Source organism: Leptonotus elevatus, chromosome 1, assembly GCF_054856555.1.
Source record: "Leptonotus elevatus isolate MCC_2025b chromosome 1, RoL_Lele_1.0, whole genome shotgun sequence".
Lineage (NCBI taxonomy): Eukaryota > Metazoa > Chordata > Actinopteri > Syngnathiformes > Syngnathidae > Leptonotus > Leptonotus elevatus.
In genome coordinates, this window is record NC_141239.1 from 42,087,519 (window position 1) to 42,113,437 (window position 25,919).

At 40.3% G+C, this 25,919-nt stretch overlaps 2 protein-coding genes across 3 annotated transcripts; both read right to left on the reverse strand.

Moving 5' to 3' along the window:
* Positions 1 to 207: 207 nt before the first annotated feature.
* On the reverse strand, positions 208 to 9,900 carry retsat.2 (retinol saturase, tandem duplicate 2). Its single transcript, XM_086059411.1, has 11 exons — positions 9,657 to 9,900; positions 6,695 to 6,877; positions 6,373 to 6,614; positions 4,151 to 4,352; positions 3,580 to 3,777; positions 3,380 to 3,499; positions 2,167 to 2,305; positions 1,653 to 1,762; positions 1,388 to 1,557; positions 1,063 to 1,222; positions 208 to 808 (listed from the first exon to the last, which is right to left on the reverse strand). The coding sequence occupies exons 1-11, from the start codon at positions 9,814 to 9,816 to the stop codon at positions 660 to 662; spliced, it is 1,833 nt and encodes a 610-aa protein (XP_085915537.1). The 5' UTR covers positions 9,817 to 9,900; the 3' UTR covers positions 208 to 659.
* Positions 9,901 to 12,026: 2,126 nt separating this feature from the next.
* On the reverse strand, positions 12,027 to 25,742 carry LOC147182256 (glycylpeptide N-tetradecanoyltransferase 1-like). 2 transcript variants are annotated; one of them, XM_086059426.1, is made up of 12 exons: positions 25,599 to 25,742; positions 21,661 to 21,769; positions 18,540 to 18,684; positions 18,327 to 18,445; positions 15,175 to 15,266; positions 14,950 to 15,066; positions 14,704 to 14,874; positions 14,359 to 14,467; positions 14,105 to 14,275; positions 13,575 to 13,739; positions 13,341 to 13,478; positions 12,027 to 13,210 (listed from the first exon to the last, which is right to left on the reverse strand). In XM_086059426.1, the coding sequence occupies exons 1-12, from the start codon at positions 25,700 to 25,702 to the stop codon at positions 13,190 to 13,192; spliced, it is 1,461 nt and encodes a 486-aa protein (XP_085915552.1). In that variant the 5' UTR covers positions 25,703 to 25,742; the 3' UTR covers positions 12,027 to 13,189. The 2 variants fall into 2 exon arrangements, with proteins under 2 accessions (XP_085915552.1, XP_085915560.1); XM_086059434.1 differs by having other exon boundaries at positions 21,661 to 21,763; positions 25,599 to 25,720.
* Between the last annotated feature and the right edge of the window lie 177 nt (positions 25,743 to 25,919).

The following is a 25,919-nucleotide window of genomic DNA, read 5'->3' on the forward strand; positions in this document are numbered from 1 at the left end:
GCCCACTAGGGATTGTGGACATTCAAGAACTGTATTAAAATTATTAAGTACAGCTAAATGTCTAACAACGTTACCGATAGAAAATGCATTCACATTATTTGCATTTTCTCAACTATGCCAAATTAAAAGTAACATTTTAAAATAACAGTTAGCACTTTGTGCAAATGTAGGCCAACAAACTGAAAATGGTTGTCACTTTAACACGGCGGTGTTTCTAATCAAGTTTATTTATATAGCCCTTAATCACAAATAAGTCTTATAATATGAGCTCCGTAAGTAAGCATGTTACAAACCAAAACAGGTTAGACTTAAGTACATAAAATTTCTCTTTCACATCCAAACAATATTGTATATAATGATGCATATTGTCACAGTACATACAGCAGCCATGTTATGATTAAACTTTATTTTCTACATTATACACTGTACTGTAACATATCTTTTTCAAAATACAGTATTTCAATAAATATTTAATATTTTACAGAACATGTTTATGTACATGTGTATAATATGGCAAACAAGATATTGTTTAGATATTCCATAAAAGGCACTGCAGATAGCATCACTGGTGTGAAATCATTTTTGTGTGTGTTTCATTCATGAGGCAAATCAGCCAATTAAAAAGCCCCGTTAGTCAAGCCAGCTCCTATTCCGCCCGGTTACACTCCTTTCAGTTTGCCGTTGACAAACTTGGTCTTCTTGGCCAGCGCCAAGCCATCCAGGTGCAGGTTGCGATGTAGGATGGCTGAGCCGCAGGTAAGCGCGCCAGCCAGTGCGCCCGCGAAGCCACACAGGAACACATCCTGACCTACGACAGTAACTGACGTGTGAATGTAGAAACTGGATACAGATTAGACAATGTGGCGGCTTATGCTTATTGGACCAGTGATTCCCAACCACTGAGCTGCTTATATGTAATTGGTCTGAAAAGTATTATTTATTTACTACAATGTATACAATTCGTTCATCATATGCCATCGACAAATAGTGACCGACAGGCAGAACAGGATGTTCCTTGGCTCAATCAAGGTTGGGAAACACTGGATTGGACGACGTGACTACCTGTCAGGTAGAGGTTTTTGAACGGCGTCTGGGGCCTGATGTTGGCGCTGAACTCCGGGGTGAAGCGCTCAATGCCATGGTCAGCCCCGTAGATCTCACCCTTGGGCGTGCCGATGTAGTGAGTGTTGGTGATGGGCGTGCCGGCGTCGATGTATTCCACCTGTGCCAGAGTGGGAAAGTGACATTCATTAATTAATTAGGAGAGAGCTGGGTCGACCCCGGAATGGTCACTAGCCAAACGCAGGGCACGTACTGACAAGAAATGGATTTGTCGAGAGCTAACATAAAAGCGTCTCACTTCAGCTAATGCTAATGCTAACCTTACCTTGTCCCTGGAGATTTTGGGGAAGACCTCCAGCACCACCTGCAGGGCTGTCTCGATGAACGTCTGCTTTAACTCCTTGTAATCGGACGCCCGGTTGGTCACCTTGTCGTCCTTCCACTCCTCGAACCAGTCGTAATTGGCGAAGCTGACCAGACTTAACGTGGACTTGCCTACAGCGCCAAACCAAAAAAAATAAATCACTGTCGTAAGTTGTATGGCACACGCATGAGCCACATCCGGCTTTACCAAATCTAAAGTCTCGTACCTGGTGACCTCTCCTCCCAGGTAGGATCCTTCGCAGACGGGGAGGCGACAAATAGGATGGGGATGCTTTTGGAAGACTCCTCTCTGCTGCTGTCCCTGTATTTTGTTAACCTGAGGGACAAAACGGCAAACAAGTAAGACCCATTCATTTTCAATGATGAGGTTTTCCCAGTGTTGGTAGTGAGCGACTGAACTTGATTTGTGATGATTAAGCCTGAATCGTAATAAATCAGACATTTTGCCCCCCCCCCTCACAATTTATAAGTAGGAATGCAATGATGCCAATTTTTAGTGTACATGTAGTAACATTTCAATTCGTTATTAGGTTTTTACTGTGACAATGATGCTATTGCATTTTGCATTATGTGTTAGCATTAAGCTAGCACTAGCAGACCTTTGCAAGACTGAGTTAGCTAAGTTCGTTTTACTGTATGTTGACAATTTGAATAACAGTTTTAGTTTTTTTACAAGTCAGCGTAATGATGTACAGTTATACGGTGGAACATCCAACTTACAGTTCGTCAAAATTGTTCTCTGTAAAGATCCAGTAGTTGTCGGCTTTGAGGCCCAGCTCCTCCTTGGTGCCGTCGAGTCCCACAAAGATGTTGAGGCCGCCTGCCCCGTGCTTTATCATGCTCAGCTGCCTCTGGATTGCTAAAAGATAATAATCATCAGTATGTGCGAATGTATGTACAACAATTATTTTTGGGAAATGTATCATATTGTGAGTAGATTAATTGTATATGTAGGGTTTTATTTTGCCTATTTTTTTGCGTAAGCAATGGATAAGGGTTTATAACTTACACTAATAGATGTGCATTTAAGAAAAGTGCATGTTCTGTTTATTTTTCATTATTCCTTCATTTGATTTCTAATTTAATGATATATTATTAAATATAATAACTTATTGTGCATTATCATGATATAATTTATAGGAGGTAGGACTATATAAGTTCTTGTACTTCTTCCTACTCCCTTTGAACATGTAAATTCTGACTTTACTAATAATTATTTTTCTTTATCTTTTACTTTTATTTTATATTGCATTTATATGTTCAATAAAACAAAAACAAAACAAGATACAGTAGCCTACAATATTGAGCTTTTGTCACAATACTTTTATTTTTATGTTTGTGTCTTTCTGCCATAATCATCAAAACTGAAACAGATAAACGCTTGAAATATTTCACTTTGTGTATGGTGAACTAATGTAACATACAAGGTTCACTTTTTTTTTTTTTTTTTTTTTTAAATATTGAAATAACTTTTCATTGATATTCTAATTATCTGACCAGCACCTGTATAATATAAGCGAACCAACCAAGAAACCTATCGCGTAGCTTAGCGCTAGTGTCATATCAGCACTAGTAGTTGCTAATCAGTTTTGTAAAAAAATACAATCACATCTGTGTTTTTGCCACAGCAGCTCCTGATGAGTTACTATGACTATGATGTCTATGATATGACAGGCCATAACACTTCTAATCATTATTTTATAGTTTTAGCACTTATGCTAATGAGAGCTGTTGAATAAGGAGAATAGCATAACCCAATAGGGAAGTGTATCCTATTTGTGGATCTTGTGGACTCATCTTGTATCGTGTTAGCACTAGCGTCAACGAATGTATCGTGTTAGCACTAGCGTCAACGGACGAGCAGATCGACGGACAGACACAGATGGATAAATAAATGGATACATAGATGGATTGAAGCTTGTTTCCTTATTACCCGGCATGGCCTGGAGCTCTTTGGGCAGCAGCTTCTGGTAGGTGTTGAAGATACCCGCGTTGGATATGACCATGGGGGCATGGATATGTACCTCCTCCTGCCCCTTCATCACACTCACACCTGGTGGAGCCATACCGAATAATATTGAAACCAAACAAAAGTGACCGTCAGTCCTACTTTGCCATGGCGAGTCTCCGCACCACACGCTTCCCGCGCATTGTTGAACAGGATGCGGTTTACGGGCGCTCGCACCAGAACGGCGCCTCCTGCCTTCTCGATGATGGGGATCATGTGATAGGCGATCTCGCTGGCGCCGCCCTTTGGGTACCAGGCCCCGTTCAGGTAGTGAGTGACTATCAGGCTGTGCATAGCGAAGCTGGCGTCTTTCGGCATATTACCTGGATGGGGGTGGAGAAAGTCAAGGACACAGGCGGGAGACTTCTGGAGTTGTGTTAGCATTAGCATTAAGGCTAACATTAGTGTTCAGAGAAGGAGAATGGTGTCTGTTGTTTCCTTGGCAACCCTCGATAAGATAATTTCATTGGTTTATCAGAAATAGTGGACCAGCTATGACAACTTGTGTTGCGTTATTGCTAGCAATCATGCTAATTTTACCTAAAGAGTTGTGTTATAAGGAGGTTATTAGGACATCTCCAGGTTGTGTTACCACTAATGTCCTTGCTAACGTTACTGTTTGGAGATGTGTAATTAAAACAGAAAACAGTTATCCTACTGATACTTTATGCATGATTAGCCAACAATTGGGCCTACCATAGGTGCCGAAGATGTAGGAGAAGACGGCCCTGAGGTCCTTGTTCTCCGTCAGCCTGTTGACGACTTCGGTCAGGCTGTGGGGCGCCATTTTGAAGAAGGCCGACAGATATTTCACCAGACCGCTGCGGACCAGCAACTCAGCCAAGAAGGCCGGTAACTGCTTGAGCACGGCCATGAACCAGACGCCTCGGCCGGTTTTCTACAAGTACAACAAAGCGACAGACACAAACTGGCTATTTGCCAAGATGGATGTTTGTGGGGGCTCCTGTGGTTGTTGCTCTTTTTGTACCATTTCCTTGCTTGGTTGTGCAAACATTGGCAACACTCGGCAGGAACTTAAGAGACTGGCAAACAGCACCAGTGCATAAAATGAACTTCCTATTTATCCGTTTTCACTTCTGCATCAGAGATCTTGCGTTGAAGGGATTGCAACTCGCTGGAAATCGCTTGTAGTACAAATATGTCAGTCGATGCACATCATATAAGATGTATTTAATTTGTGCTCTTATTGAGGAGAGTAATAATTATATAATATAACCAGGTTTGGGGAGTAACGGAATACATGTACCGCCGTTACGTAATCAGATTGCATTTTTTTTTTTACTGTATTCCACTACAGTTTACAGGAAAAAACATGTAATCAGGTTACAGGTACATTTATTAAAAATGGGGATTACTTCGAGGGATTACAATTACAATGAGAGAGAGTGCGAGAGGGAGAGAGAGAGCGAGAGAGAGAGAGAGAGAGAGAGAGAGAGAGAGAGAAAGAGTGGGACCGTTGCTACATGTCGGGGAGGTGGGAACGAACGAACTGACTAGTCGTGTCCTCCACATGCGGGCAGTTTAAAAAAGCTTCACGGACGGGAGGAGGAAATGACGACCGGTATTCACTGGAATTTACTCGGAGCGAAAGTTTGAGCTAAGAGTCCATGCTATGCGCTGTAGCTTCTTGCTAGCTAGCCCGCTAGCCTACAACCATAATGTGAGTTACACCTTCCAAACAAATCTTCCTCCCACCAATTCACTATTTAAACATCATACACAACATATACACGGCTAAACTTGTGACTGGGATAAAAGTTCATTTTGCAGTTGATGTCACACATTGTCATCCTCATTGGATGACTGTCTATCTATCTATCTATCCATGAGGTGTGGTTGCTTTCAGTGACAGTTCGAAAACAGCATATGGCCTTTAATCAATCAATCAATCATTAGCCTACATTCTTTTTAATTACACTAAGATTTTTGCTATTTGTAGGCTGCCCGGGTCCCTATCACCCGTAAGTAGCAGGGGCACATATTTATTTTTATTTTGTCTTCATGAACATACTCATTATTGGAGTAATCCAAAAGTAATCCAGTTACATTTCATTCATATTATGGTAATTGCATTACGTTACTAACTAAACTTGTAACTGTAATGGATTACATTTTAAAAGTAACCCTCCCACAACCCTGTATATAACACGTCAATATTTATGATCACGGTAACTGTACAAAACAGCATGCATTCTTCTAAATAATATATTCAGGCATCTGGCCGAAACTTCGTAAGTCACAATTTGGTAAAAGTTAATTTTTTTATTTTATTTATTTTTTATCTATACTATTGGTCTTTCCACATGTGTAGCCATGTATTTCTTATGTTTGCAAAATATTTACTAAAGTGTTAAAAATGTTTTACTTTTTTCGAAGATGCAATGTTTAAGTTTGAACAAACATGCTGTTTTGGGGTTTCTCCTGAAAAGTGACTATTTTGGAGGTACCAAGGTACATTCTATTTGTGTGCTCCTTTAATTTTTACAGATATAAATGTACTTTTTGTGTTGATCAGTGAAATGGGCACTCTTTTGGTTGAATAAAGTCCGAGTTATTGTTCTACCATTTGATGTCCGCATTGCGGTTCTTTGCCTTTCAGTCATTAGCGAATCTTTCAAGATCTCAAAGATGGTTGACTTTAACTCTCTCTATTTACATCCGCGGAGGTTGAAAAAAAGTCACGAGCCTATATTGACAAATTAAATCCAATGTCGGGAGTAAAAAGAAAAAAATGTCATCAAAAAACAAAATTCTCACATTAAGAACATTGACCTCAAAAAGCAACTAAATTACAATAACAAAATATTGGTACTTTGTTATTTGCCACCATTGCCTAAAATTGATGACTTGAGTCTGACTCGAGGAAAGTTATGTCCAGCACGTTCAGCTCGTCTTACCTTGACCAGTCGCAAGTACTCGTCGATAGCCGTCTCCTCGCCCGGGAAACACTTCTTCAGCTCCTCAGGGAAGCGCGTGCGTCCACTGTAGATGGGATAATGGCGACGGTTTTCCGGCGGCCCGATCACGACATGATCAAATGGGTTCTCCATGGGCGCCCACTGCAGCTGCCCGTTGGTCAGCTGGTCCACCATGCAGCGGAATGGCTTGTGGTCCAGCATTTCGCCGATGTAGTGGATTCCTACAGTACACAAAAAAACGCCCCGTGGATCACTTCCGGTAATTTTTGAAGAATTTAACAATGCCAAATCTTTTCCTTACCAACGTCAAACTCAAAACCCTTCTCGGTGAACGTGTGGCAGCACCCACCGGCCCGGTCATGCTGCTCCAGAACCAGAACTTTCTTTCCCACTTTAGCCAGCAGCACAGCCAGGCCTAGCCCTCCAATCCCGCTACCGATGATGACGGCATCCAAGTTGTCAGGAACTTTACTGGCCAGGAAGCCTGGAAGGAACAATACATGGATAAATACTTACAATAGATACCTTGACTTATGAGTACTCCAACTTGCAAGTTTTTGGAGTAAGGAACCTACACTTGGCCGATTTTTTTACTTTGTGTTGAGAGCTCAAATTTGCACAGTACATCATCAACGGCCACGGCCATTAAAAATTGCTGCTCCTCACACTCAGAGCATATGTTCCAGTGTCAACTGTATACAAGACATCCAGCACAAATTTATGGACACACATTCCGTGTCCCGAAATTAACTCAACAACAACAGGCTAAGAGTCATCACAACTTAACTCATTCACTGCCATTGACGGCTATAGACGTCAAAAATTAATTTGAACTATTTCTATTAGTTTAACATTTTCCCTTTTTTGTTAACAAGAGTATGAAAACCTAGAATTGTTTTATTGTATTAGAACAGATATAAAATTTGTGATTAATCGTGAGTTAACTAGTGCAGTCATGCAATTAATTACGATTAAAAATGGTAATCGCCTGACGCCCCTAATTTTTTATGTTTTCTTTTTTCTTAAAAAAAAAAAGATTATTAAAAATTGGAAGAAAAAAAATTACATTTGATAAAAAAAATAAAAAATTTAGGAAGAAATTAAGAAAATTTTAATCGTAATAAATCGCATGACTTCACTAGTTAACTCACGATTAATCACAAATTTTATATCTGGTCTAAATGTTAAAAAAAACAATCTAGGTTTTCCTACTCTTGTTAACAAAAGTGGAAAAAATGTAACTAATAGAAATAGTTCAAATGAATTTATGACATATATAGCCTTCAATGGCAGTGAATGAGTTAATCAGCAAACATCAGCAGATAAAATAAATAGCACTAGTACCTACCAACATGTGTTGTTTTTGACAGCAACAGAATAAAACTGTGTGTGCGTGTGTGAGTGAAGGAAACTTAGAAATATTAGTTCTTGTTTATTTACTCGACAAGACAACATGTTTGTGGTCCATTGAAATAATAAATTTTGAAATTTAATAACTTAACTCATTCACTGCCATTGACGGCTATAAACGTCAAAAACTCATTTGAACTATTTCTATTACTAATACTTTTGTTAACAAGAGTATGAAAACCTAGAATTTTGTTATTGTACATTTAGAACAGATATCAAATTTTTGATTAATCGTGAGTTAACTAGTGAAGTTATGCGATTAATTACAATTTTAAAAAATGTAATCGACTCTTGCCCTTAATTTTTAATAATCTTTTTTTTTTATGTCAGTGAATGAGTTAATTGAGTTATGTAAATAAGAACACAATGATGCCCCTGCATTTGTCCAATATATTGGATGGACTATAAGTGGTAGTAAAACCTTTGGTGAGCCAAAAATTGAAGAACGAAGCATTCATTTACACCTCAATAATCCTGTAACAAAATTTCAAACTATTGTTCGCCTTGTAAAGAGGCTCCACCCAAGTTAAATAGCTTTGATTTGATGTAATTTTGTTGTAGCTTAGCTTGCTGCATTTTCCAAAGTAGCTCGCTCAACACTGGGTTACCAGTGGTGTAGCCCAGGGTATACGTGGTCATACGGAGTCAGTATTGAGTATACCCACTTCGAAATCCCCCCCCCGATGCACACCGTTCAGCCATGGTCTACCCTCTTCCGTCTATAATCGGCTTGTACCCTCCTGCCTACACTGATTCGATTGGCTAACTTTTGGCATAAGGACTGATGAGCCAATCGGAGGTCATGTCGGGGAAAACAAGCGTTTCTTGAAATGCTCCCCAGAGCCACAATGGCGGCCCAGAAATTTAGCTCAGGTGAACTGATTTGCCCTCCTACACAGGATACTTGATCGCGACGTGGGTTCGATTCCTGGGGTGGACCGTGGACGCTGCCGGTTACACATTAACTACATCTACATGATCTAGTTAAGTTTTTTAGTAGCTATAGGCTGGTACTTAATTTTTAAGTACCGGTAAATTAAAACACAAAAATGGGGGCAAAAAAACAATGCTTGCAGTTTAACCAGGCTGTTTTTTAACATTTATTTATATTTGTGTTCATTTTTCACTAAATATTGTAATATACTTTGTTTGCCTCGTGATTAATATATTTTACATTATTTCAGGTGTTACCAAACTGTTCTTAACAAGTCATGATAATTTTATTATTGTGAGCAAGTAAAAATGACGTTTGTTTGTTTTTTATTCTTACATGTCTCCGTTTCAAAAAGAGGACGTTTTTCTGGACTACTTAAAAAACAAATGGTGAAAATTGAGAGTATACCCACTTCTCCAGGAACCACTGTGGGTTACGTACACAATTATTATATAATGATTACACAGTTTTGTATCATTGTTAAATCTGTCCGCTGGCATACCCAGATGAACAAAGACATATTTCTGATTAATAGGTCATGTAAACATTGTTTTAAATAATAATTTCGACAGTGGCTTAAATCTTTCAACACAGTATTTCATCTTTGTCAAATGTTTGTCAAAACACAGTGACACCCCCCCCCCCCCCCTGCTCTAACATAAGTGTAAGTAACCGAGAATGGGGGGAAAAAAACTAACAGTTAATTCAAATGGTAAAAAAGGCTTTAAACATGGTGAAGTTTCTCAACTCAAAGCGCTGGTGGGCGGGGCTCACCCTACGAATTAACCACTGAGTCATGACGTTCCAAATAGTACGAAATGTCATATTGAGGACTATCCAAACAAATTGGGTAACACGTGCCTCGTGTGAGCAAAGGTTGCTTATAAAAACGACCTTATACAGCGACAGCAGGGCTTACCTTGTTTCAACACCTTATGCTTCTCTTTGCGGTGGACCATCGGCTTCAGGGGTTCTCGAGTGTCCGTCCTAAAGGGATTGGATTCGGACGAAGGGAAGAAATAATATATAAGACAGCAGACGAGCAATGCGGCGCCAATAATCGCCACAGTGAAACACATTGTTGCGTTTCTTTTCTTCACTGTTTGGCTTGCAGAGCCGCGGGTGAACGTCTGCCACTGTTACGATTGTGATCTCGTCATCACGGAAGTACCCGCCCACGGAAGTGACAGACCGCTTGAAGTGCATGCAGCTGGTTGCAGCTCCAGGTTAAATCCACCAATCAGCATCACCCAAGAAGTTCCTCATTGCTTAGCTAGGATGAAAATGCAGTACTGTACAATACAAATAAATAAAGTATGTATCACCATTTTTTTGTCTAAGAACAAAACAAATGCGGACTATTGTTGATCTGTATGTTTTATTAGGAAAAATGCAATTACATTTCTAAACTCAACCCCTCTATTAAAATAATTTCTGATTAAATTGATAACAAATATTAAATGTCAATAATTGCTATTCATGCTTTTTTTATTTAAATAGCCAATGGATATATCCGGAATGTATTTTTTATTTTAATGCATTAGAATCACTGCACATCATTTTCCAAATCAAAACGCGAAGAAACATTTTTGAATTGCTTTTGTGAAAATGAAAAAGAGGAACATTTTATTTTTCTTTACAGATCTGAATATACTTTATAAACTCAGATTTTCTTGGATCTAGCATTCCTGGAACTCATTAAATTAATATTTAGTTGTATAACCACAGTTATGAGAATTGCTTCACAGCTGTGAATCGACCAACTTTGTGCACCTATCAACAGATAGGCCTACTTGTACATCCCAGCCCAGGATGATTTGACAACAGTCCACAGTTCCTCTGCATTTCTTGGTTTTGCCTCAGAAACAGCACTTTTGATGTCACCCCCATAGGTTTTCTATTGGATAAAGATCCAGGGATTGAGCTGGCCACGCCACTCCCTAACTGTAATTTTGTTGGTTTGGAACCAAGATGTTAATCGCAATAAGTATTTTTGATATATGCAAACTGCTCCATGATCCCTGGTAAGCAACACCATAGTAAGAAAAACAACCCCATAATCAAAAGATGCTTGCACCACCATGCTTCACTGTCTTCAGAGTGTACTATGGCTTGAATTCAGTTTGGCTGGGACCCTTGGACCCAAAAAGAACAATCTTATTTTCATCAGTCTACAAAATATTTTTCAATTTCTCTTTAGGCTAGTTCAATGTGGTCATTGGCAAATTGTATCCTCTTCAGCACGTCTTTTCTTAACAGTGAGACTTTACGAGGGCTTGTTGGTTGAGTCTTTGCCATTCTGGCTATTCTTCGATCCGTTTAACTGGTTGTTTACTGTTTACTTCCACGTCTCTCTGGTTTTGCTTTCCATTTTAAAGCATTGGATAATTTTAGCTTTAGAGCAGCCATTATTTCCTGCACTTCTTGATACGTTTTCCCTTCTGCAATGAATGTTTTAATCAAATTACACCATTCTTCTGAACAATGTTTGGACTGACCCATTTTTCTCAGGTTTTCAAAGAGAATAATTGTCACCCTTAAAAGGGCCACCTGATTCACACCTGTTTTTTTTTTTTCACAGAATGATTGACCTCACTAATTGAACTCCATGCTATTTTTTATTTTTTTTAACACACCACTTTTAATTATCTAATTGCAGAAACTCAGGACCATGCAAACGAAGAATGTTGGGTCTGTTTTCTGTGACTACATCTACTGGTAAATGGTCTTCTGTGTCGAAGAATTTCTACCATAAGCAGTGATTGATCTGGTTAATCATGCATGTTAGTCTGCTTGTTGACTGTAATCTGAAACAATTCAGAGAAATCTTGTACATTTCAGAACAATTCATATGTATAGAATATAAAAAACTATGAGAAATTACTCATATTGTCGACATGTGGTGAAAATGAACAATCGCATTACTATAGATTCAAAAAATGCCCAATAAACCAGGAGCGTTATTTGTGGAAATTCAGTCTCAACTTTTGGGTGCTTTTTAAAGCTTGTGAACATACTACTACCTCTAATAATTAGCCTTAGCACACACGATTAGTGGAAAATGCACCGGTAAGCGACAGACTTGACCTCATACTGTTACACAAACCTGTTTCTGGAAAATGGACATTGGAGCTAGGACGCGTCCCTGTGAAACTCTTCTATTGCAAACGATACGGTGTAATCCATATTCCTGAAAAAGGCTGCATAGCTAAACAAGCCACAATACATGATGTAATAATAAACTTCAATTATGCTGTTTTTGACAAGAATAGGGGGAAAGAAAACAAGATAATTTTTTGTAGATTTTATTTCTTGCTTCCAAAACGTCACCCACAGCTTCACTTGCTGTCGTCCATTTTCGTTTAAAGGAGGAAAAACCCGCCAAAGCTGGTTTATTTATTTTTTTACTTTTTTTTTAACAGCCTCACCGATGTCACTCTTACAGCATTGCCGCTTAAGCTTTTTACCCACTTCCAAGCTTCTATTTATTTATTTAGATTTTATTTCTTGCTTCCAAAACGTCACCCACCGCTTCACTTGCTGTAGTCCATTTTCGTTTAAAGATTTGGGGGGGGGGGGGGGGGTCAAAGCTGTGTCTTTTTAACTACCTCCCCGATGTCACTCTTACAGCATTGCCGCTTAAATGCGAGACGGTTAGGGTTAGGTTAGGTCCAAGCTTCTATTAATTGTTTGCGTTCACCATCGCTACCATCAGCAAATAAGACGTATTAGTGAGCTTTAACAGCAGGTTTATTAATAACAAAAGTGTCAAAGTCTGGTGCACACAATCACAGCGTGGCGTATCCGGGGAAACCCCCTTTTTAACCTTTGTACACGCTGATACAGCTTATCTTTTAGAATGACACCTTGATAAGGAAATTAGATGATCAAGCGGGAATGAGAAAAAGCCCTTGCTATTATCTTATGTTAGGTTATTACCACAGTATCATCAGCCTGTCCATTTTAAAAATCTTAATTTTGTCAAATTTGACTTGAAGGGGGGCATTCCAAACATAAAACAGTAGTGGTGCTCGTTAGAGCACAAATTAGCAGTTATGTTGTTGATTATTTACATTTTTTTTTATATAGTTGGTGGGACACAGTCACCGTTGCAGACTGTGTGGGTGTGTGTGTGTGTGTGTGTGTTGGTACGATCACCCTCCGATGTCAAATATTGGCTTTGATGTAACCGCGACAGCTTTAAGGTTGGTGTGAAATTGTGGGGTAGGCTCCCCCCTGCCTGGCAGAGATAGTGCAGCTCAAATAAGTTAAAAAAAATACCCCCCCCCCCCCTCACCAAAAACAAAACATAAAAATTAAAAATGGGCGGTAGGGTTCCTCTCTTGAAAGAGTGTTCATGCCCATCAGTCAGGTGGCAGGTGCCATGGTGCGGTCGCGGTGATCTTGTAACACTTTACGCCGTCGGGTTTGGGCGGGGCGGGTGGGGTTGCGTCACTGCAGGACCAGACCAACCTGAGGACACCATTTGGAGAATAAGGTTTGGAATGGGCCACAATTGGGGGAAGACATTAAGAAATAGTCCACCATTTTGAGGAACACATTTACATGACTGCCATTTGCCATTCAAATAGATGAAAGGTACCTTTTCCGAGCCCATACTGGGACATTTCCAATTGTAAAGATAATACTGTAGATTGCCATCGCCGATGCCGAACTTGAGCTTCTCCAAGAAAGTCTTGTTTTCCATGAGGTCCAGTGCGTTGAAGACGTCAAAACCTTTCTGCACGACAAAAAACACAACAAGTGCATGTTCAGCTGACCTGAATGGGAAAGGATAACATGTACCGGTATACACATCCTATGACATATTACACACCGATTTGGCCAGGATGAGGGCGTCGGACATGAGGTCCAGCAGCGGGGTGGTGGTGTGAACGTTGTAGAAGGAGTAGGCCGCTTTGAGAGTGCGATGCACCGGGTGATTCATGATAGTGGACGGCAGCGTGTAGAAACTCATGAAGTCAGTCACTTTGCCCTCATTCTGCCGGGGAAAGGATCAAATGCATACATGTCGACATTTGTCAACTTATGTTTATCTTTTACAATACAGTGAGTAGCAGCTTCTGTCTCTCAATATAGGCCACTTGAGCTTGAATTGAAATTTCCAAATTAGAATTTCTAACACTGATTCATTTTTTTAACTATTTAAAAATGGAGTGTAAAAACAATTCAGATAATATTTGATTCAAATCCAAAGTTAGATGCTACAAAATTACCACAATATGAAAGTAAAGCCAACTGACTTTAAAAAAAAAATTTTTTTTTAAGTCAAAATGTATTTAAAGGTCATTAATAGAGCTGGCAGCATGTGATGTAATTAACATCCATTTTATTGACTCCCTTTACCTCCACCAGGTATGTGTCTATGATATTGTCGCGGGGCAGCAACCAATGGGAAACCTCCTCCTGATTCATGACGGGCACCAGGTTGAACTGGCTCAGGTACTCGCGCAGAAGGCGGCACACGGCCGGCACGTCCTTCTTGGTCATCGGCCGCAGACCCGCCGTCTTGGGGGCCTGCGGGAGAAGCAAGGGAGTCCATGTTGGATAGGGTGTATGTAACGAGAGAGGCCGGTGAGTGTGTGGCCACGCAAGCGGACCTCAGGCAGGCGGTATAACTTCATGGTGCGCTGCATCGTCATGTTCCTGCTCAGGTGGGAGAACTTCACCTCGATCAGCTTGCGAGAGTTCAATGAGCGATGCCAGTACCTGCACAACAACAAGTCCTCGCTGAGAAGTGAGAACCTGCAGACCTGCGTGAGGCGTTCGGAATCACTCACTATTCAATTTGTCATTTCGTAAGTCATAGTGACTCATGTAGGTTATTTTCTAAACTATGAAATATATTAAACTAAATACAAAACCTTTTATAGTAATAGTGATTAAAGTGTAGGGAATGAGTAAATGATTCCGAACGCAGCCTATTATCCGGTCACGTCCCCCACCTGCACGTGCCCACGGGTTTGGGCAGGACCACCCCGGCCGTGTACACCGCCTGGAAGATGCCCTGCAGGTTGACGCGTCTGGTGATCTCCCGGATCAGGACCGGGGCCACTCGCTTGGCTCGGAGCTTCTTGTGGACGCACAGGAAGTTGATCTCCACCATTTTCTTTTCGCTAAAGTAAAAACACACTGATAACTCCTTTGTGTCGTAGCATTGTATAATGTCTGGCCATTGCACATCTGCATACATGTCGTAGATGCGGATGGTGGCGGGGATGGCGCTGATGAAGCCCACCAGCTTCTGGTTGGAGTTCACCCTCACCCCGCAGTGCCACTGAGGCAGCCAGCCGGGAGGCCGCAAAGCCCTGTGGAAGGGAAAAATGATGCCTCCATTTCAATCAAACTCACCTATTAGATGAGAAACAAGTGCTTAGTAAAATTGGAGGACCATCCAACGGTCTGAAAACACTCACCACAGCAGGAAATCGGGGGAGTAGTCAAACCGAAACATGTTGTCATCATCTTCCACATAGTTCTCATTGAGCAGAGTGTAGAGCTCCTTGAGCTAGTTTGGAGAAGAAATAGTACATTATTAAAACACAAGATTTTTGGGGGGGTATTTTGTATTTATTTTTATCTGTATTATTATTATTTTATTTTTGGAAAACTATCCTCTGTTATTCGCTAAGATGAAAATGCATGCTATTCACTGTCAAAAGTGAAACTGAAATGGTCACAAGCGTTCATTTTGCACCAAAGGGAAAGGGCCCAGCTCTGTTGAAGTCTTTGTAATGATTTAAAATAATATATTATATGCATAACGACAAGATCACCCCCACCCCCAAAAAGAAAGTTTATTAAATCAAGACAGACAAGTATTATGCCTGGAAAACAGTGTGCTAACAATTGATCTTTAATCTGACGTCCAGTGCTAATTTTTTTAAAATATATATATATATATATATGTTACTTACTGAAATTTAGATATGAAAAAATGTGTGAAATGGGAATATTGATCGTATGTACCATCAGTGTTTGAATTCCACCCAAACTCAACTCAATGTTAACCTTGCTTATAATGATCTAAAATCTACATCGCAAAAATTGGAGAATTAAAACTGTGGGAGTTATTTTAACTACCATAGTTTAATTGCAATGTTTTCAGAATTTAATGGTGTGTAGAGAAAGAGTTTGGGGCCATGAATTCATTTTCAGTCTGACTGCGGTCAACATTGACATAGCCAAGCTCTCTTCAAAAGAGGTGTTGGGCTAAAGTTGAAAACTGTTGTTTCACCTTTCGACAAGTACTAGCCATGCCTCGTCTTTATTTATTTATTTTTTTTTTTTAAGAGCTCAGTATTGTTCATTCGGAAATGTCATCATCATTGCTCTTTTTTTTTTTTTGTTTTTTTTTTAAATATATACATATATATACATATATATATATATATGTACATATATATATATATATACATATATATACATATATATATATATATATATATATATACATATATATACATATATATATATATGTATATATATATATATATATATATATATATATATATGTATATATATATACATATATATATATATATATATATATATATGTATATATATATATACGTATATATATACGTATATATATATATGTATACATATATATACATATATATACATATTTTTTTTTTGTGTGTGTGGGTGAGTATGTGTATGTGCGTGCGTGCGTGCGTGTGTGTATTTGTTAGCTCACCAGAAAACCTATTAGAAAAAAAATCTCATACCGTTCACCTAAATCGAACACCAGGAGACCCGAGGGGACCGAAGAAAACCAAGGAAGGTGAAATCCAGCACCGACCAGACACCCCCCACCAGAACTCCTCCCCAGCCCAAGAAACATCCAGACCCCAACAAATCCAAAAAACATAAAATCAGGGAGGCCTCATGAGACCAAAGGAGAGACCGAGAAAAGGAAGGAAGGACAGACGAAGCCGCGTGAGATCCACAGACACCAGCCTCCACCGATTCAATAACCTGAGGAGGAAACAGATTGTGTCTGAGTTTCGGTAGATGCTGGTGTGGTGGATCTGGCATGCATGAAAATCTCCACCAAAGAGGGGAGCCGTCGACCCCCGCCTGAACAGAGCAAGCGCAACACCTCAGGGCCCCCCAGGCCGCGGCAGCGCCAAAGGACGACCACCGGGCCCCGCCAGGGCCACCGGCCGGAGAGCAAACCCAGGAGCAGGAGCGCCCCCCGCCCCAACACGGCCCGCGCCCCCGGCCCAACGCAGCAGGACGGGGCACTGCAGGCCCACCAGGCACCCCACCGGCCCCCAACCCCCGCCCCCCATCCACCCCCGCCACCCACCCCAACCCAGCCCCAGCCGCCCCCAATCCCCCAGACCCCCCCCCCCCCAGCACCCCCCACCACCCCCCCCCCCCCCAACAAAGCCGCCCCCCCCGACCCCACCCCGACCAACCGGCAGCCCCCAACCCCCGACCCCCAGCCCCCGGGGACCACCCGCATCCAGGCACCGGCGCCGAAGAGGGGCCGGACAGCGGAGCGGAGAGGGCAGCCGCGCCCACCCCACCCCCCGCCGTGTGGAAGGACGGAACACCGGGGGCAGAAAGGGGAGATGGGGGCACCGGAGGGCGGCCGACACCCCCGAACCCCAGGCCCAGCGGGGGAAGGTCCCGGTCGTCACCCCAGCGTTCTTTGTGATGCCTCGTCTTTATTATTGTTTAGCACTTTGAGATTTAAAAAAAAAAAGTAAAGTGCATGAGAAATTAAATTTATTATTATTATTATTATTATTATATTACTTTATGAGGTGAAGCACTTTGGTGCTCCTCAACCCTGCCAAACCGTGACAACTACGCTTACAATCCACAGAAATCACTGTCCCGTGGTACCTTGACTTTTAACCTCGTCTGTAAATCAGACCATTAAAAAAAAATGGACCTAATAAATTGTTTAAATCCTTTACAGCCTACATCTTACCACAAGGGATATAACAATAACGGCAATATCGGGATTTTAAAATTGCCACAATATTGTCGTCGTCATGTCACAATACTAAACGCAGCACATCTGTTAAAAAGATGAGGTTGTATTCCATTTGTGCAGTTCTAGCACCCGCTGGTGGTTAGTTTATTAATGCAGTTTAATTTGAATTAGGAATGTTTATGTTATCACTCATATACAGAAAATCAGTCATACGAGCAAATATTTTTCAACATCTCCGGCAAAAAGAAAGAAAGAAAAGTTTTTGCCCGCTTCAGCCGAACACAACATTGTGAATTATTTTATATATATATATATATATATATATATATATATATATACACACACATACATGGCCATTGCACATCTGCATACATGTCGTAGATGCGGATGTACGAGCAAATATTTTTCAACATCTCCGGCAAAAAGAAAGAAAGAAAAGTTTTTGCCCGCTTCAGCCGAACACAACATTGTGAATTATTATTATTAATATATATATATATATATATATATATATATATATATATATATATATATACACACACACATACATCACCAACCTCCCCACAATATCGTGAGGTACGTAACATGTTTGGATATAGTTTCATCCCTACTTACCACAGCAGAGTTGCCCAGGTCCAGGGTGTCCCAACAGAAGCCTTGCGGGAGGCTGTAGGGCTCCTCACGGATGTGGTCCTTGTCGGGCTCGATGGAGCCATGCGATGTCACAGTCTCGCCTGGAGTAAAACAAAAACAACCAAAACAGGACCGAGGTTCGTTTTAGTGGCCGGTAACAGTCTGGTTAGCATGTGTTAGTGGAGTTTGTAGTACCCAGCTTGGGCACGGGCTGCGTGTCCCAGAACTGGTAGCTCCTCCGGCTGGCTTCCTCCATGGTCTTGGCGGGACCTTGGCCTACCGAGAAGAGCTCAATGGCCTTCTGGATCTCCTGCAGCTTGTCGGCGGGCAGCGAATTCACCTGCGGGCAGAAGACATGTTGAGGAAGTGTTTGGATCCTTTAACAACTCAAACAATGGTGCCACAGTAGTAAAACAAATCAGGAGGCTATACAGTAATCCACCACTATATTGGGGTCCCACAATAGTAACTTCAAATTGTTCTGTTAAACTTGCATTCTTTTGGCTATAAATACACTCATGATGTGTTTAAAAGGTGTATTAAAATACATTTTAATGTGACTAATGCGTGTGGGAGGAGTATTTTCAGGCATTACCGATAAACCAAATGTTTTTTTTAGTTTTTGTTCCATTGTTATAATGTATTTCCCATACATTTTTATTGCATGTTTTGTGTTCCAAAATGGTCTTAGAATTTAAAAAGTACGTTTCAGATAGCTTAAAATGTGTTTATTGGGGAGGGATTTTAAGGGCCAGCAGTGATTCTCTAAGTGTGGTACATGGCTCCCTCTAGTGTTTAGCAAGAGAATCACGTATAGGGATGAGGGGGTGAGGCTGTGAGTCTATCCCTGCTGACTTTGGACGAGAGCCGGGATAAATCTTAAAATTGCAATTCTTACCAGACAAAAATAGGCTATATATAGGCAATCATAGACAAAACTAGTCACACAGATGGACAATTAAGAGTTTTTAATCGACCTACTATTAAATATACATTTTAGGAATAAAAGCTCTGTCTCATTACAGCCAAGCATTGTTATAGGTCAGGGGCAGGGAACTCCAGTCCTTGAACGACACTGCCCAGCCTGTTTTCCTCCAACACACCCGATGGTGACAATGAGGATCGCAATCATGCTTTAAAGAGCTTGCTGATGACTCAATCATTTGAGTCAGGTGTGTTGGAGGAGGGTAGGGAAGGGTACTGAAGACGGTACGTTTTGTGGTATGGGCCGATTAGGGTCAGTACTTCTGAGCACCGATTCGCGTAAAATCAAACTGTGCCATGTTTTGGTTCTGAAGCACGTCTTTCAAAGTTGTGACTGTGCGAGAGTGAAAGAGTTGACGATTTTCCATGGCGCACTTGAACGTAACGTGCACCAGCGTACTGACGTCATCCGCTTGCACAGGATTTTACGTGCAAAGAACAAGGTCGAGGTCCGGCTCGCGGGAGCCCGGCCGGCAGCGACTGGGCTGAGAAACCGACCGCCGCCTCGGTCTGCCGCGCAGCGTCCACGCAACCTGATAATGGCCCGGCCGTGAACGGCGCGGAGACGCCTACATTTTCGGGTTTGGAAACGAGCGAGAATGAAAGCCTCTGCGCCGGGCGGAAGCTGGCAATGTCCACGCACAATCAGCGCACGGCTGAGGGAGGTGTCGGCCGAATGGAATCATGCTGGAATGTACACGGCTTCACCATCGTTAAGGTAGACATTGTAATTTGTTTGTTTATTGAACATATAAACCAGCAACAGAAATACTGCAATTACAATAAAGATTTTTGTGTTTTTTTTTTTTTTACATACATGGTCATCATTACTCATTCACTGCCATTGACGGCTATAGACGTCAAAAATTCATTTGAACTATTTCTATTAGTTTCACATTTTTCCACTTTTGTGAACTAGAGTATGAAAACCTAGAAAAGAATTATCGTACATTTAGAACAGATATAACATTTGTGATTAATCGTGAGTTAACTAGTGAAGTCATCCAATTAATCACAATTTTAAAAATCTGACGCGATTAAAAAAAAGAAAAGATTATTAAAAATTAGAGCCATCGGGCGATTACATTTCTTAATCGTAATTAATCGCATTACTTCACTAGTTAACTCACGATTAATCACAAATGTTATATCTGTTCTAAATGTACAATAAAACAAATGATAGGTTTTCATACTCTTGTTAACAAAAGTGGAAAATTTGTTAAACTAATAGAAATAGTTCAAATGAATTTTTGACGTCAATAGCCGTCAATGGCAGTGAATGAGTTAAGCAGTTTACATGTTCAAAGGGGAGTTTGGATATATTACTGGTGACCATATTTAAAATAAAAATTAAAAATCTAAATATTGTGGCTAAAATGCATTACAAACCATGTCAAGTACATTCAAATAATTAATTTGAATCAAATTATTCTCTTTGTTCATGTCATGTCCTCTTCCAACAGTCATTTAAAAAAATATATTTGAGTCCAACATGGGTTCAAACTTCGAGCTCATCGCGCGGCAAACTTTACGTCCTTGAAAAACAACGGTACAACGGCAACAATTATTATTAATTTATATATTTACTGTTGTTCCTTGCACAGAACTTTGATTCACACTTTTTTTTTTTTTTTTTTTTTTAAATATCAACTTATGTTTATTAATTATACTTCATTAAGTATGCTTTAGTAAAATGTTAAACTTTTATTTTTACTATACCTCTCTGGCTCATTTGAATGAAATTTTATTTTAATTTTTTTAAGTTTTATGTATTGAAACTTGAAAGGTAATTGTTAAATAGATTTTTAAAAAGATTTTGCTATCAAATAAACAATGATGAACATTTACTAACACCCAAATAAATTAATAAATAAAATTTACCAAATAAATTACTTTTTTTTTTTATTAAAGAGAGAGCATGTACAAAAGTACCAAAAATTGGTACCGTTGAGTACCGGTATCGATTCCCAGGTACCAAGTATTGGAACAGCACCGGTTCAAATGTGAAAGGTACCCATCCCTAGAGGAGGAAGACATTTAAAAGAGGCGGGACAGCAGCACCTGAAGATAGTTATTCCCTACCTCTGTTGTAGGTACTACTTGATGTAAAAAGTTTGAAAACCCCTAGTGGTTTTTCTTTGTGTTTCTGTCGACCATGAATTTTTACATATCGCTGGTGGGTCTGGAACTCCCACGATAGGCGAGTTATTATTGTACAGCTAAAGCGCAAACAATGTCATGTTGAGATAAAAGCAGTTAAGAGTAGAAACGCCTGTACAGTAAAACATGATGAGACTTATGGCTTCAATTGTCAATTTGTAAATGTTTATGCCTTAGCGAGGGGGTCTTCAGAGGTTTCCGTGGGCGCGCTGCCCTTTTTCTTCTTCTTCTGCTTCCTTTTCTTCTTCTTGGCACCGCTGTCATCGCCCAGACCCCTGTCACTGGCACACAAACAATGCGAGTGGGGTTAGGACATCATTCCTAAAATTCACTATACTTTTGTACCGGGTGTTGGCAAATTCACTGGGTACTGGTATTTTATTATTATATTTTATGTTCGGCATTTGCAGATAGGCCAATTTGCTGTTTTTTTTATTATTTTGTTTGGATGAGAGACTGGGGACCAATCCTTAAAACTCACCAAAAACTCATCTATTTGCAGTTTTTGTGCTCTGGCCAAAGCCATGTCGAATATAAAAAGATTGCTTTGACCCAACCTGGTGGCATCTTAAGAGCCGAGCAACTGCAATTAAATAAAGGGAAGTTTTTTTCCCCCCATTTTTGGGATGCTATTCATTGTAGGGCTCAGTCCCTATCCCTCGCAAATAGCAGGGGTTCACAGTAAATGTGTTGCAGCATGTTCAACTAATTAACATAAAACATGTACTTTAACTCATTCACTGCCATTGACGGCAATAGTTGTCAAAAATTAATTTTAACTATTTCTATTAGTTTAACATTTTTTCCACTTGTGTTGAGTATAAAAACCTAAAACATTTTTAATGTGCATTTACAACAGATATCAAATTTGTGATTAATCGTGAGTTAACTATTGAAGTCATGCAATTAATTCCGATAAAAAAAATTAACCACCTGACGCATCAAATTTTTAATAATCTTTTATTTTCTTTTTTTTTTTAAAGAATAATTGTAATTATTATTTTTGTAATTTTTAACAATCTTTTTTAAAGAAAAGATTATTAAAACATTAGGAGTGTCAGGTGATTAAATGTTGTTATCGTAATTAATCGCATGACTTCCCTAGTTAACTCCCGATTAATCACAAAATTTATACCTGTTCTAATACAATAAAAAAAATCTAGGTTTTCGGGGGAAAAATGTTAAACTAATAGAAATAGTTCAAATTAATTTTTGACGTCTATAGTCGTCAATGGCAGTGAATGAGTTAATAAACTGTAATGACACAGTGACTTTCCGAATATCCAGGTTCACCAACTCTACACTGGGTAAAAAGGTGAACACACTGCAATAAAGTGGCATAAATATAAATTTACCAATTTTTTATCTCCTTTTAATTTGTTTTGTTTTTCATGACTAAGCCGCATCAAATAAGTTCTCATGGACAACTTCTCACCCCCACCCCCCAAGACTACATTATCTACCGAAACTTGACTTATCTTAACTTTACGTCCAGTTTAAATCACTTTAAGCCCTTGCCCTCCCACCCACATAACCTTCCTCTTACTGAGGCTCCACACCACCACCCACACATCCTTCTTGTGTCCGCATACTTATACAAGATAATCTCATTATTGTCCGACGGCAAGTGCACACAGATGGCGCGTCACATGACCTAACGAAGGAGTGACCGACCATGCATACAAGTATGTATGCATGTGCAAAGGGGCGCAGGTGAGGGGGTCTGGCTCAATGGATGACAAACAAAACATTATGTATGGGTTGTGTTCCATGGGCTTCCACATAGCCACAAGTGTGTTTTGTGCTCGACCCAGCTGGAAAAACAATCTATTTGGGGGGGTGGGGGTGTATCGGAGGGGTTTCACCGCTCAACATACTGTATTTTGTACAGGACTGGACTGGCACAAATAATCGTCCCTGGCATTTTGACTTAGGCTCACCGGCCCACTGACCACCCTTGGCTACCACATAGCTTTACCACTGAAGTTTGTTGGTTCAATTTGCAATCTATATTGTAAATAAATGAATGGGCTGCTCCTTCTAAATTGTGGGCCGGTCCCTCAGGGTAAAATTGAGGAAAATAATAATTGAATAGCACCACATTGGCCTCAGAGGACACCGACCCACCGGGGATCTGCCCTGTATGCCAAATGGCCAGTCCAGCCCTGACTGCCACTGTAGTTTAAACTGTATAATGTTTGTGTATTTGTGTAAAGCACTCTGTTAGCCATCTTTGTAAAAAGTGTTATATAAACAAAATTGACTTACAATGAAGTAAGTGCAAATGTTTACAATTGCTTAGATTTAGTTTAAATCATAATACTGTATATCTCAAACTGTTGATCTCAAAACACATTATCATTTCAAAGTCATTTTACAATCTTAGCCTTGAAAAGCAATGGCTTACAGATGATTTGATTTGGGGAAAAAAGCACAAGAAGTGCGAGGAAATTTATGTTACTGTGACGCAACCTGTAAAAGTACCAATTACTACTTTCCTAATAACCATTTTATTACATTTTTGACCCAGTGACACAGACACAGTTTTTTCTCTCTGTGTCATCTTTTGAAGTTTATCACGATGCTTTCTCTGGCACAAACTCTACTGAAAGTTTCAGTCATTCTGCTGTTCTCAGCCAACCAGGATGCTTGTCAACTACTCTGCTGCTAAAACACTTGGGTGGCATTTTACGGTAACAGTATTTTTTTAGGCAGATTAAGCACAAATGGGTGGATTTTTTTTGTAAATACTATTTGCTATCGGTGAGTTTTTGCTATTAAGCTGGTCTTGGTTTCTAACCGTAAAAAAAGCAAGGGTTGACTGTAATGGGATAAATTATATTGTAAATTGTGTATTTTATATATATATATATATATATATATATATATATATATATTAATTGTTAATTGTACTGTATAGACATTAGCAACGACAGAGAACAATAGTGTACCACCATTTTACTGCATTTTTACCAACTCCGCTTACAGATACACATATCTTCTTTGACATAATAATTCTTCATCAATATTTTTAAAAAGCCGGTTTTCTTGATTGTAGCCTAATGTAAATTGGGTTCTTGGGGGGGGGGGGGGGGTGGACATTTATGCACCATGATTGAAAGGCGGTGGTGATTAAATGGACAAGGTAGGACAAGGCAAGACAAGGGCGTTTTCCTATTCGTCTTTATAAAACACAACGGTGTGCCTTTTTTCTTTTGATTTTTAATTCGACTCCTAAAAAGCCAGATAGGCTACATGTATCCTCATAGACAAAAGGGTTTGACAGTTAGCTCAGCTCGCAAAGCTAATTAGCAAAACGTTGACGGGGCATCGGCGCGAACTCCAATAGTTGATTAGAGGCATAAAACATAGTCATGAGGATGAACTTTAAACGTGTACGCCGAGGCAAAGTAATGTGGTTGTTCTGTAGGCGCGGGATACGGGAAATATTCATTCGTGTCGCTTATTAGCTTTGTTTTCATTTAGCCTACTACGCCTTGTTAAGTGCCGCAAGACTGGCATGAAATCCCGCCTACTTTTACAGCTGTGGCCCAATCACATCACAGAACAGTAAGACAAACTCTCTCCCCAGCCAATGGCGTGAGAGTAAGTAGGCGGACCTTCGCTTACAGTCGCCAGCTTTAGCTTCAGAAGCTAATAAGCAGAACGTCAACCGGAGATCAGTGCAGACTCCTTTAGTTGAGTAGACGCTTTAAACACACAAGTCAGGCTGAGTTTTAAACGTTACAGCCCAGCCCACGTTGCGTTGTTGTTTTGTCGGATATTAATGTGTGAATGTTAAACTTATAAGCTTTGTTTTAAAGCATACTTTCGCCTCGCCAGCTACCCGACAACTACTTGATAATGGATAATGACATGACATGAAATACCGCCCACTTACACCGCTCCCAACCAATCGAATCACAGGCCACTCACGCAAACAAACTCTCCAGCCAATAATATGGAGGCAAGAGGGTGGGACAACCGTCCACTAGCTTTTCCCCGACACCGAAAAGCTCGCCGTGACCAGCGTGCGCTCGCCTTTAACTTTGTTTCATTATTCCGTGACTATTTTCTCACAACGCCGTGACGACCAGCCAGCGGTCTTACCCATCGTCGAAATGGTGCTCCTCATTTTCACAGTCGCTGCAGTGTCCGTGGTCCTCTACGTCTTCTTTCTCCGGCAGCGGTGCTGTCTCATTCTCATCCGCCATTTTCAACCAGGAAGTGAGTCGATAGCGCGTGTCCTCGAGGTCTTTAAACGTCCCTCGCTGTGATTGGTCCGTCGCCGATTACGTCGGCAAACTCTTTTGCTTAAAGTGTCAGTGGTGAATGCCTGTTTGTAATGTTGCGTCTTGAGCTAATTTCGGCTTTTTCGTCTAAAAACATGCATAGTTTCATTAAAGACAAAAATTTAATTAAAAACACTTA

Bases quoted from the DNA above. Each gene is read 5' to 3' on its own strand.
- retsat.2 (XM_086059411.1), bottom strand. From the start codon at position 9,816: ATGTGTTTCACTGTGGCGATTATTGGCGCCGCATTGCTCGTCTGCTGT. The intron at 3,500-3,579 runs GTGCGGAGACTC...TGGCTCCACCAG, and splicing joins CAATGCGCGGGAAGCGTGTG to GTGTGAGTGTGATGAAGGGG. The intron at 1,558-1,652 runs GTACGAGACTTT...TTGGCGCTGTAG, and splicing joins CTGGGAGGAGAGGTCACCAG to GCAAGTCCACGTTAAGTCTG.
- LOC147182256 (XM_086059426.1), bottom strand. From the start codon at position 25,702: ATGGCGGATGAGAATGAGACAGCACCGCTGCCGGAGAAAGAAGACGTA. The intron at 18,446-18,539 runs GTACTACAAACT...GTTTTACTCCAG, and splicing joins GCAGCCCGTGCCCAAGCTGG to GCGAGACTGTGACATCGCAT. The intron at 14,875-14,949 runs GTATGCAGATGT...TTTTTACTTTAG, and splicing joins ACCATCCGCATCTACGACAT to CGAAAAGAAAATGGTGGAGA.